Source organism: Myotis yumanensis, unplaced genomic scaffold (assembly GCF_028538775.1).
Source record: "Myotis yumanensis isolate MYYU_CA2020_CCGP unplaced genomic scaffold, mMyoYum1.0.hap1 SCAF_1, whole genome shotgun sequence".
Lineage (NCBI taxonomy): Eukaryota > Metazoa > Chordata > Mammalia > Chiroptera > Vespertilionidae > Myotis > Myotis yumanensis.
In genome coordinates this window covers 131,757,622-131,769,257 of record NW_027223752.1, presented here as the reverse complement: position 1 = coordinate 131,769,257, position 11,636 = coordinate 131,757,622, and the positions used below count along the sequence as shown (strand labels likewise).

General features: G+C 57.6%; 1 protein-coding gene across 1 annotated transcript in view; it reads left to right on the top strand.

Annotated features, from left to right (window-relative positions):
- Window positions 1–9,247: 9,247 nt before the first annotated feature.
- The window catches only part of LOC139014868 (cyclin-Y-like protein 1), a 71,414-nt gene continuing 69,025 nt past the window's right edge, over window positions 9,248–11,636 (top strand). Inside the window, exon 1 of the mRNA XM_070421754.1 lies at window positions 9,248–9,376. Coding sequence (XP_070277855.1) covers window positions 9,248–9,376 — 129 coding nt within the window. The remainder of the gene's footprint in view (window positions 9,377–11,636) is intronic.

Sequence of the window (11,636 nt, the reverse complement as noted above, 5' to 3'; positions counted from 1 at the left end):
ATCCTGATCGAGATTTAAAAGCAGGACCACAGGCAAGGCTTCACCCCGGGACCCAAGTAGACCCGTGATCATGATCATGTTCAGAGGACTGTCCTCAGGCACGGCGGCACAACGGGACACAGGAGCGGCCTTGCCTGTGGCCCATGATTGTGATTTAGAAGACGCGCTTCAGGCATGGTGGCATCCACGGACCCAGGATCCTGTGTGCCTGCCGCCTGTGATTGAGGTCTGAAAGGAGGACCACAGGCAAGGCGGCACCCCAGGAATCATCAGCCATCTTGCCTGTGGCCCAGGATCATGATCACGATCAGGAAGCTTAGCCCAAGGCCAGGCAGCACCCCAGGTCCCCGGAACCGCCTTGCCTGTGGCCCATGATCGTGATTTCAAAGCCGGACCACAGACAAGGCGGCACCACTGGACCCAGGAGCTGCCTTGCCTGCAGCCGTGATCTTGATCCTGATCGTGATAGTATTCGGAAATTAAGGCCGCAGGCAAGGCAGCACCCTAGGTCCCAGGGGTCGCCACACCTGCGTCCCGTGATTGAGATCAGAAGGACAGACCACACGGAAGGTGGCAACCTGGTTTCTAGGAGCCGCCTTCCCTGAGGCCCATGATCCTGATTTCAAAGCCGGACCACAGACAAGGCGGCAGCCCTGGACCCTGGAGCTGCCTTGCCTGCAGCCGTGATCGTGATTCTGATCGAGTTTTAAAAGCAGGACCACAGGCAAGGCTGCAACCCGGGACCCAAGTGGACCCGTGATCATGATCATGTTCAGAGGGCTGTCCTCAGGCACGGCGGCACAAGGGGACCCAGGAGCGGCCTTGCCTGTGGCCCATGAGTGTGATTTAGAAGCTGCGCTTCAGGCATGGTGGCATCCAAGGACCCAGGATCCGGTGTGCCTGACGCCTGTGATTGAGGTCTGAAAGCAGGACCACAGGCAAGGCGGCACCACAGGAATCATCAGCCATCTTGCCTGTAGCCGAGGATCATGATCACGATCAGGAAGCTTAGCCCAAGGCCAGGCAGCACCCCCGGTCCCAGGAGCCGCCTTGCTTGTGGCCCATGATCTTGACTTGAAAGTCAGACCACAGACACGGCGGCACCCCTGGACCCAGGAGCTGCCTTGCTGCAGCCGTGATCTTGATCCTGATCGTGATAGTATTCGGAAATTAAGGCCGCAGGCAAGGCAGCACCCTAGGTCCCAGGAGCCGCCACACCTGCGTCCCGTGATTGAGATCAGAAGGACAGACCACAGGGAAGGTGGCACCCCGGTTTCTAGGAGCCGCCTTGCCTGTGGCCCATGATCGTGATTTCAAAGCCGGACCACAGACAAGGCGGCACCCCTGGACCCGGGAGCTGCCTTGCCTGCAGCCGTGATCGTGATCCTGATCGAGATTTAAAAGCAGGACCACAAGCAAGGCTGCACCCCGGGACCCAAGTGGACACATGATCATGATCATGTTCAGAGGGCTGTCCTCAGGCACGGCGGCACAACGGGACCCAGGAGCGGTCTTGCCGGTGGCCCATGATCGTGATTTCAAAGCCGGACCACAGACAAGGCGGCACCACTGGACCCAGGAGCTGCCTTGCCTGCAGCCGTGATCTTGATCCTGATCGTGATAGTATTCGAAAATTAAGGCCGAAGGCAAGGCAGCACCCTAGGTCCCAGGAGCCGCCACACCTGCGTCCCGTGATTGAGATCAGAAGGACAGACCACAGGGAAGGTGGCACCCCGGTTTCTAGGAGCAGCCTTCCCTGATGCCCATGATCGTGATTTCAAAGCTGGACCACAGACAAGGCGGCACCCCTGGACCCTGGAGCTGCCTTGCCTGCAGCCGTGATCGTGATCCTGATCGAGATTTAAAAGCAGGACCACAGGCAAGGCTGCAACCCGGGACCCAAGTGGACCCGTGATCATGATCATGTTCAGAGGGCTGTCCTCAGGCACGGCGGCACAACGGGACACAGGAGCGGCCTTGCCTGTGGCCCATGATTGTGATTTAGAAGACGCGCTTCAGGCATGGTGGCATCCAAGGACCCAGGGTCCGGTGTGCCTGATGCCTGTGATTGAGGTCTGAAAGCAGGACCACAGGCAAGGCGGCACCCCAGGAATCATCAGCCATCTTGCCTGTGGCCCAGGATCATGATCACGATCAGGAAGCTTAGCCCAAGGCCAGGCAGCACCCGAGGTCTCCGGAACCGCCTTGCCTGTGGCCCATGATCGTGATTTCAAAGCCGGACCACAGACAAGGCGGCACCACTGGACCCAGGAGCTGCCTTGCCTGCAGCCGTGATCTTGATCCTGATCGTGATAGTATTCGGAAATTAAGGCCGCAGGCAAGGCAGCACCCTAGGTCCCAGGAGCCGCCACACCTGCGTCCCGTGATTGAGATCAGAAGGACAGACCACAGGGAAGGTGGCACCCCGGTTTCTTGGAGCCGCCTTGCCTGTGCCCCATGATCGTGATTTCAAAGCCGGACCACAGACAAGGCGGCACCCCTGGACCCTGGAGCTGCCTTGCCTGCAGCCGTGATCGTGATCCTGATCGAGATTTAAAAGCAGGACCACAGGCAAGGCGGCACCCCGGGACCCAATTGGACCCATGATCATGATCATGTTCAGAGGGCTGTCCTCAGGCACAGCGGCACAACGGGACCCAGGAGCGGCCTTGCCTGTGGCCCATGATTGTGATTTAGAAGCCGCGCTTCAGGCATGGTGGCATCCACGGACCCAGGATCCTGTGTGCCTGCCGCCTGTGATTGAGGTCTGAAAGCAGGACCACAGGCAAGGCGGCACCCCAGGAATCATCAGCCATCTTGCCTGTGGCCGAGGATCATGATCATGATTAGGAAGATGAGCCCAAGGCCATGCAGCACCCCGTGTCCCGGGAGCTGCCTTGCCTGTGGCCCATGATCGTGATTTCAAAGCCGGACCACAGACAAGGCGTCACCCCTGGACCCAGGAGCTGCCTTTCCTGCAGCTGTGATCGTGATCCTGATCAAGATTTAAAAGCAGGACCACATGCAATTCGCACCCGGGACCCAAGGTGACCCGTGATCATGATCATGTTCAGAGGGCTGTACTCAGGCACGGCAGCACAACGGGACGCAGGAGCGGCCTTGCCTGTGGCCCATGATTGTGATTTAGAAGCCACGCTTCAGGCATGGAGGCATCCACGGACCCAGGATCCGGTGTGCCTTTGGCCCGTGCTTGAGGTCTGAAAGAAGGACCACAGGCAGGCGGCAACCCAGGAATCCTCAGCCATCTTGCCTGTGGCCCAGGATTATGATCACGATCAGGAAGCTTAGCCCAAGGCCAGGCAGCACCCCCGGTCTCAGGAGCCGCCTTGCTTGTGGCCCATGATCTTGACTTGAAAGTCGGACCACAGACAATGCGGCACCCTTGGACCCAGGAGCTGCCTTTCCTGCAGCCGTGATCGTGATCCTCATCGAGATTTAAAAGCAGGACCACAGGTAAGGCGGCACCCCGTGACCCAAGTGGACCCGTGATCATGATCATGTTCAGAGGGCTGTCCTCAGGCACGGTGGCGCAACGGACCCAGGAGCCGCCTTGCCTGTGGCACATGATCGTGATTTCAAAACCGGACCACAGACAAGGCGGCACCCCTGGACCCAGGAGCTGCCTTGTCTGCAGCCGTGATCTTGATCCTGATCGTGATAGTATTCCGAAATTAAGGCCGCAGGCAAGGCAGCACCCTAGGTCCCAGGAGCCGCCACACCTGCGTCCGGTGATTGAGATCAGAAGGACAGACCACAGGGAAGGTGGCACCCCGGTATCTAGGAGCCGCCTCGCCTGTGGCCCATGATCGTGATTTCAAAGCTGGACCACAGACAAGGGGGCACCCCTGGATCCTGCAGCTGCCTTGCCTGCAGCCGTGATCGTGATCCTGATCGAGATTTAAAAGCAGGACCACATGCAAGGCGGCACCCCGGGACCCAAGTGGACCCGTGATCATGATCATGTTCAGAGGGCTGTTCTCAGGCACGGCGGCACAAGGGGACCCAGGAGCGACCTTACCTGTGGCCCATGATCGTGATTTCAAAGCCGGACCACAGAAAAGGCGGCACCGCGGGACCCAGGAGCTGCCTTGCCTGCAGCCGTGATCGTGATCCTGATCGAGATTGAAAAGCAGGACCACATGCAAGGCGGCACCCTGGGAACCAAGTGGACCCGTGATCATGATCATGTTCAGAGGGCTGTCCTCAGGCACGGCAGCACAACGGGACCCCCGAGCAGCCTTGCCTGTGGCCCATGATTGTTATTTAGAAGCCACGCTTCAGGCATGGTTGCATCCAAGGACCCAGGATCCGGTGTGCCTTCGGCCCGTGATTGAGGTCTGAAAGCAGGACCACAGGCAAGGTGGCAACCCAGGAATCCTCAGCCATCTGGCCTGTGCCCCAGGATCATGATCACTATCAGAAAGCTGAGCCCAAGGCCGGGCAGCACCCCCGGTCCCAGGAGTCGCCTTGCCTGTGGCCCATGATCTTGACTTGAAAGTCGGACCACAGACAAGGCGGCACCCCTGGACCCAGGAGCTGCCTTGCCTGCAGTGGTGATCGTGATCCTGATCGAGATTTAAAAGCAGGACCACAGTTAAGGCGGCACCCCGGGACCCAAGTGGATCCGTGATCATGATCATGTTCAGAGGGCTGTCCTCAGGCACGGAGGCACAACGGGACCCAGGAGCCGCTGTGGCTGCAGCCCCTGATTGAGATCTGAAAGCTGGACCACAGACAAGGTGGCACCCCAGGACCCAGAAGTGGCCTTGCCTGCAGCTGTGATCATGATCGTGACATGATCATGATTGTGATCTGAAAGCAGGTCCACAGGCAAGGCGGCACCCCAGGAATCATCAGCCATTTGCCTGTGGCCCAGGATCGTGATCACGATCAGAAAGCTGAGCCCAAGGCCAGCCAGCACCCTGGGTGCCAGGAGCCGCCTTGCCTGTGGCCCATGATCGTGATTTGAAAGCCGGACCACATACAAGGCAGCACCCCGGGACCCAAGTGGACCCGTGATCATGATCATGTTCAGAGGGCTGTCTCCAGCACGGCGGCACAACGGGATCCAGGAGCGGCCTTGCCTGTGGCCCATGATTGTGATTTAGAATCCCCGCTTCAGGCATGGTGGCGTCCAAGGACCCTGGATCCGCCGTGCCTTCGGCCCGTGATTGAGATCTGAAAGAAGGACCACAGGCAAGGCGGCACCCCAAGAACAATCAGCCATCTTGCCCGTGGCCCAGGATCATGATCATGATCAGAGCTGAGGCCAAGGCCACGCAGCAGGCTGGGTCCCAGGAGCCTCCTTGCCTTTGGCCCATGATCATGATTTAAAAGCCGGACCACAGGTAAGGCGGCACCCCAGGGATCATCAGCCATTTGACTGTAGCCCAGGATCATGATCACGATAAGAATGCTGAGTCCAAGGCCAGGCAGCACCCCGGGTCCAAGGAGCCACCTTGCCTATGGCCCAAGATTGTGATTTAGAAGCCGGGCTTCTGGCAAGGCGGCACCCCAGGACACAGGAGTCGCCTTGCCTGCAGCTGTGATCATGATCGTTACCTTGATCATGATTGTGATCTGAACGCAGGACCACAGGCAAGGCGGCACCCCAGGGATCATCAGCCATTTGCCTGTGGCCCAGGATCATGATCATGATCAGAAAGCTGGGCCCAAGGCCAGGCAGCACCCCGGGTCCCAGGAGCCGCCTTGCCTGTGGCCCATGATTGTGATTTAGAAGCCGGGCTTCGGGCGAGGGGGCACCCCAGGATCCTGGAGCCGCTGTGCCTGCAGCCCGTGATTGACATTGTAATACCGGACCACAGGCCAGGCCAAACCCCGGAACCCAGGAGCTGCCTTGCCTGCAGCCTGTGATAGTGATTTGAAAGGCGGGTCGCAGTCACAGTGGCATCTCGGCTCCCAGGAACAGCTGTGCATGCGGCCCGTGATTGACATTGTAATACGGGAACACAGGCAAGGCAAAACCCCGGAACCCAGGAGCTGCGTTGCCTGCAGCCCGTGATAGTGATTTGAAAGCCGGGTCGCAGTCAAGGCAGCACCTCAAGTCCCAGGAGCCACTCTTGCCTGCGGCCCGTGATTGAGATCTGAAAGGTGGACCACAGGCAAGGTGGCACCCCAGGACCCAGGAGCCGCCTTGCCTGCAGCCCCTGATTGTGATCTGAAAGCAGGACCACAGGCAAGGCGGCACCGCAGGAATCATCAGCCATCTTGCCTATGGCCCAGGATCATGATCACGATCAGAAAGCTGAGCCCAAGGCCAGGCAGCACCCTGGTTCCCAGGAGCCACCTTGCCTGTGGCCCATGATCGTGATTTGAAAGCCGGACCACAGACAAGGCAGCACCCCTGGACCCAGGAGCTGCCTTGCTTGCAGCCGTGATCGTGATCCTGATCGAGATTTACAAGCAGGACCACAGGCAAGGCGGCACCCTGGGACCCAAGTGGGCCTGTGATCATGATCATGTTCAGAGGGCTGTCCTCAGGCACGGTGGCACAACGGGACCCAGGAGCGGCCCTGCCTGTGGCCCATGATTGTGATTTAGAAGTCGCGCTTCAGGCATGGTAGCATCCAATGACCCAATATCCGCTGTGCCTGCGGCCCGTGATTGAGGTCTGAAAGCAGGACCACAGGCAAGGCGGCACCCCAGGAATCATCAGCCATCTTGCCTGTGGCCCAGGATCATGATCATGATCAGAAAGTTGAGCGCAAGGCCAGGCAGCACCTCGGGTCCCAGGAGCCGCCTTGCCTGTGGCCCATGATCGTGATTTGAAAGCCGGACCACAGACAAGGCGGCACCCCTGGACCCAGGAGCTGCATTGCCTGAAGCCGTGATCTTGATCTTGATCGTGATAGTATTCGGAAATTAAGGCCACAGGCAAGGCAGCACCCTAGGTTCCAGGAGCCGCCACACCTGCGTCCTGTGATTGAGATCAGAAAGACAGACCATAGGCAAGTTGGCACCCCGGTTTCTAGGAGCCGCCTTGCCTGTGGCCCATGATCGTGATTTGAAAGCCAGACCACAGGAAAGACGGCACCCAAGGACCCATCAGCCATCTTGCCTGTGGCCCGGGATCATGATCATGATTGGAAAGGTGAGCGAAAGGCCAGGTAGCACCCTGGGTCCCAGGAGTAGCCTTGCCTGTGGCCCATGATTGTGATTTGAAAGCCGGACCACAGGCAAGGTGGCACCCCGGGACAAATGGGCCGCCTTGTCTAGGCCCGGGATTTTGATCATGATCAGAAAGTAAGGCCGCAGGCAAGGCAACACCCTGGGTCACAGGAGCCGCCTTGTCTGCATCCTTTGATTGAGATAGTTAAGGCGGACCACAGGCAAGGTGGGACCCCGTGTCCCAGGTGCTGCCTTGCCTGTGGCCCATGATCGTGATTTGAATGCCGGACCACAGGCAAGGCGGCAACCCGGGACCCACTAGGTGCCTTGCCTGCAGCGTGATCCTTATTATGATAGTGATAGTAATTGGAAATTAAGGCCGCAGGCAAGGCAGCACCCTGTGTCCCAGTAGCCGCCTTGCCTGCGTCCTGTGATTGAGATCAGAAGCTGGACCATAGGCAAGGTAGCACCCCGGGACCTTGGAGACGCCTTGTCTGTGGACCATGATCATGATTTGAAACTCAGGCCACAGTCAAAGCGGCACCCCAGGACCTAGCAACTGCCTTGCCTGCAGCAGTGATTGTGATCATGATCTTGATCTGAAAGCAGGACCACAGGCAAGGCGGCACCCCAGGAACCATCAGCCATCTTGCCTGTGGCTCAGGATCATGATCCTGATCAGAAAGATGAGCTGAGGCCAGGCAGAACCCTGGGTCCCAGGAGCCCCCTTGCCTGTTGCCCATGATCATGATTTGAAACCTGGAACACAGGTAAGGTGGCAACCTGGGACTCAGGGGCCGCCTTGTCTGTGGCCCGTGATCTTGATCGGGATCAGAAAGTAAGGCCACAGGCAAGGCATCACCCTGGATCCCAGGAGCTGCCTTGCCTGCTTCCCATGATTGATATTATAAAGTCGGACCACGGGCAAGGTGGCACCCCAGGTCCCAGGAGCCGCCTTGCCTGTGGCCCATGATCGTGATTTGAAAGCCAGACCACAGGCAAGGCGGCATCGCAGAACCCAGGATGTGCCTTGCCTGCAGCTGTGATCGTGATCATGAATGTGATAGTAATCTGAAAGTAAGGCCGCAGTCAAGGCAGCACCCTGGGTCCAAAGAACCGCCTTGCCTGTGTCAGGTGATTGAGATCGGAAAGCCGGATCACAGGCAAGGTGGCACCCCGGGTCCCAGGAGCCCCCTTGCCTGTGGCCCATGATCATGATTTCAAGCAGGACCACAGGCAAGGTGGCTTACTGGGACCCAGGAGCCTCCTTTCCTGAGAACTGTGATCGTGATTTGAAAGCTGGCCACCTGCAAGGCCTCACCCGAGACCTCTGAAATGCCTTGCCTTCAGCCATGATGGTGATGTTGATCTTGATCTGAAATCAGGACCACTGGCAAGGCGGCACCCCAGGTCCCATCAGCAATCTTGACTGTGGCCCGTGATTATGATCATGATTGGAAAGCTGAGCCGAAGGCTAGGCAGCACCCTGCGTCCCAGGAACCGCCATGCCTGTGGGCCATGATCGTGATTTGAAAGCCAGACCACAGGCAAGGCTGCAACCTGGGAACAGGGGCCGCCTTGCCTGCGGCCTGTGATCGTGATCAAGATCAGAAAGTAAGTCCGCAGGCAAGGCAACAATCTGGGTCCCAGGAGCCGCCTTGCCTGCATCCGGTAATTCAGATAGGAAAGCTGGACCACAGGGAAGGTGGCACCCCGTGTCCCAGGACCCGCCTTGCCTTTGGCCCATGATCATGATTTGAAAGCCGGACCACAGACAAGGCGGCACCCCGGGACCCAGGAGGTGCCTTGCCTGCAGGGTGATCCTGATTATTTTCGTGATAGTAATTAGAAATTAAGGCCACAGGCAAGGCAGCACCCAGTGTCCCAGGAGCCGCCTTGCCTGTGCCCTGTGATTGAAATCAGAAAGAAGAACCACAGCCAAGGTGGCACACCGGGACCCAGGAGCCGTCTTGCCTGAGGACTGTGATCGAGATTTGAAAGCTGGGCCGCAGGCAAGGCGGCACCCCGAGACCTACGAACTGCCTTGCCTGCAGCCATGATCGTGATCTTGATCTTGATCTGAAAGAAGTCCACAGGCATGGCGGCACCCAAGAACCCATCAGCCATCATGCCTGTGGCCCGTGATTATGATCATGATCAGAAAGCTGAGCCGAAGGCCATGCAGCACCCTGTGTCCCAGGAACCGCCATGCCTATGGGCCATGATCGTGATTTGAAAGCCAGACCACATGCAAGGTGGGACCCCGGGACAAAGGGGCCACCTTGCCTGTGGCCCATGATTATAATAGTGATCAGAAAGTAAGGCCTCAAGCCAGGCAACACCCTGGGTCCCAGGAGCCAGCTTTCCTGCATCCGGTGATTAAGATAGGAAAGCCAGACCACAGGCAATGTGGCCCCCCGGGTCCCAGGAGTCACCTTGCCTATGGCCCATGATTGTGATTTGAAAGAAGGACCGCGGGCAAGGCGGCAACCCGGGACCTAGAAGATGCCTTGGCTGCAGCCGTGAACGTGATTGTGATCGTGATAGAAATTGGAAATTAAGGCCGCAGGCAAGGCGACACCCTGGGTCCCAGGAGCTGCCTTGCCCTCTTCCCATGATTGAGATCTGAAAGCTAGACCACAGGCAAGATGGCACCCCAAATCCCAGGAGCCGCCTTGCCTGTGGGCCATGATGGTGATTTGAAAGCCGGACCACAGGCAAGGTGACAACCCGGGACAAAGGGGCCGCCTTGCCTGAGGCCTGTGATTGCGATCATGATCAGAAAGTAAGGCCGCAGGCAAGGCAACACCCTGGGTCCTCAGCCTTGCCTGCATCTGGTGATTGAGATAGGAATGCAGGACCACAGGCAAGGCGGCACCCCAGGACCCATCAGCCATCTTCCCTGTGGCCCATGATCGTGATTTGAAAGCCGGACCACAGACAAGGCGGCACCCCGGGACCCAGGAGCTGCCTTGCCTACAGCCGTGATTGCGATCGTGATTTAAAAGCAGGACCACAGGCAAGGGGGCACCCCGGGACCCAAGGGGGCCCGTGATCGTGATAATGCTCACAGGGCCGGCCTCAGGCATGGCGGCACACTGGAACCCAGGAGCCGCCTTGCCTCTGGCCCATTATCATGATCCTGATCTGAAAGCCTGGCCTCAGGCATGGGGGCACCCCGGGTCCCAGGAGCCGCCTTGCCTGTGGCCCATGATTGAGATTGGAATGCAGGACCACAGGCAAGGCCTAACCCCGGGACCCAGGAGCTGCCTTGCCTGCAGCCCGTGATAGTGATTTGAAAGCCAGGTCACAGACAAGGGGTGCCCCTCAGACCATGGAGCCACCTTGCCTGTGGCTTGTGATTAAGATCGAGATCAGAAAAGAGGACCCCAGGCAAGGCAGCCCCTGGGCACAAAGGTGCCGCCCTGCCTGTGGCCTGTGATTGAGATCTGAAAGCAGGACCGCAGGCAAGGCGGCACCCCAGGACCCATCAGCCACCTTGACTGTGGCCTTTGTTCGTTTTCATGATTGGAAAACTGGGCCGCAGGCAAGGCACCACCCCAGTACCCAGGAGCTGCCTTGCCTGCAGCTCGTGATCGAGCACTTGATCGTGATCAGAAAGCTGGGCTCTTGGCAAGGCGGCACCCCGGGACCCAGGTACCTCCTTGCCTGCGGCCCGGGATTGAGATTTGAAAGCCAGGCCACAGGCAGGACAGCACCTTGGGACACAGGAGTCGCCTTGCCTGCGGCCCATGGTCGTGATCATGATCTGAAAGCTGGGCCGCAGGCAAGGAGGCACCCTGGGACCCAGGAGCTGCCTTGCCTGTGGACATGATAGTGATTGTGATCTGAAAGCCAGGCCCCAGGAGAGGCGATGTCCCCTGACCCAGAAGCTGCCTTTCCTGCGGCCCATGATTGTGACTGTGATCGTGATCGTGATCGTTATCAGAAAGTCGGGCCGTGGGCAAGGCGGAACCCCTGGACCAAGGTTCATAAAATTGTTATGAGAAAATATTGAAAATGTGTACTCTTACTGGTTATTTTATTAATAAAGACTGACTATTAATTGTGTTTGTGTGATCATGTTATTGCCATTGTTTAAAAGAAAAAAATTGTTATTTTTCAGATTAAGATCCTAGAATTCCAAGATATGCTTTAAAGAATGTGGAGGAGAAGGGAGTGTGTAGGCAATAGGCATGTATGACTCAAGAGGGCCTGAATTAATAATTGTTAAAACTAAATGATAAGAACATAAAAGTTCATTATTCTATTTTCTCTATTTTTTATACATTTGAAATTTCAATATCAAAAAGTTATTTTTAAAAGTGGGGATGGGTTGACAGTCTTGGGGGGATAACAAGTAGCCAAAGTCCTTAAACACAGAGATTTGAAGTCACGTGGAATCTGTGCATGCCTACAACCGTACCGTTCCACTCATTGGTGTTTAGAAAATTCAAGTTCTGAGAGGCTGAATGACACGCTGAAAG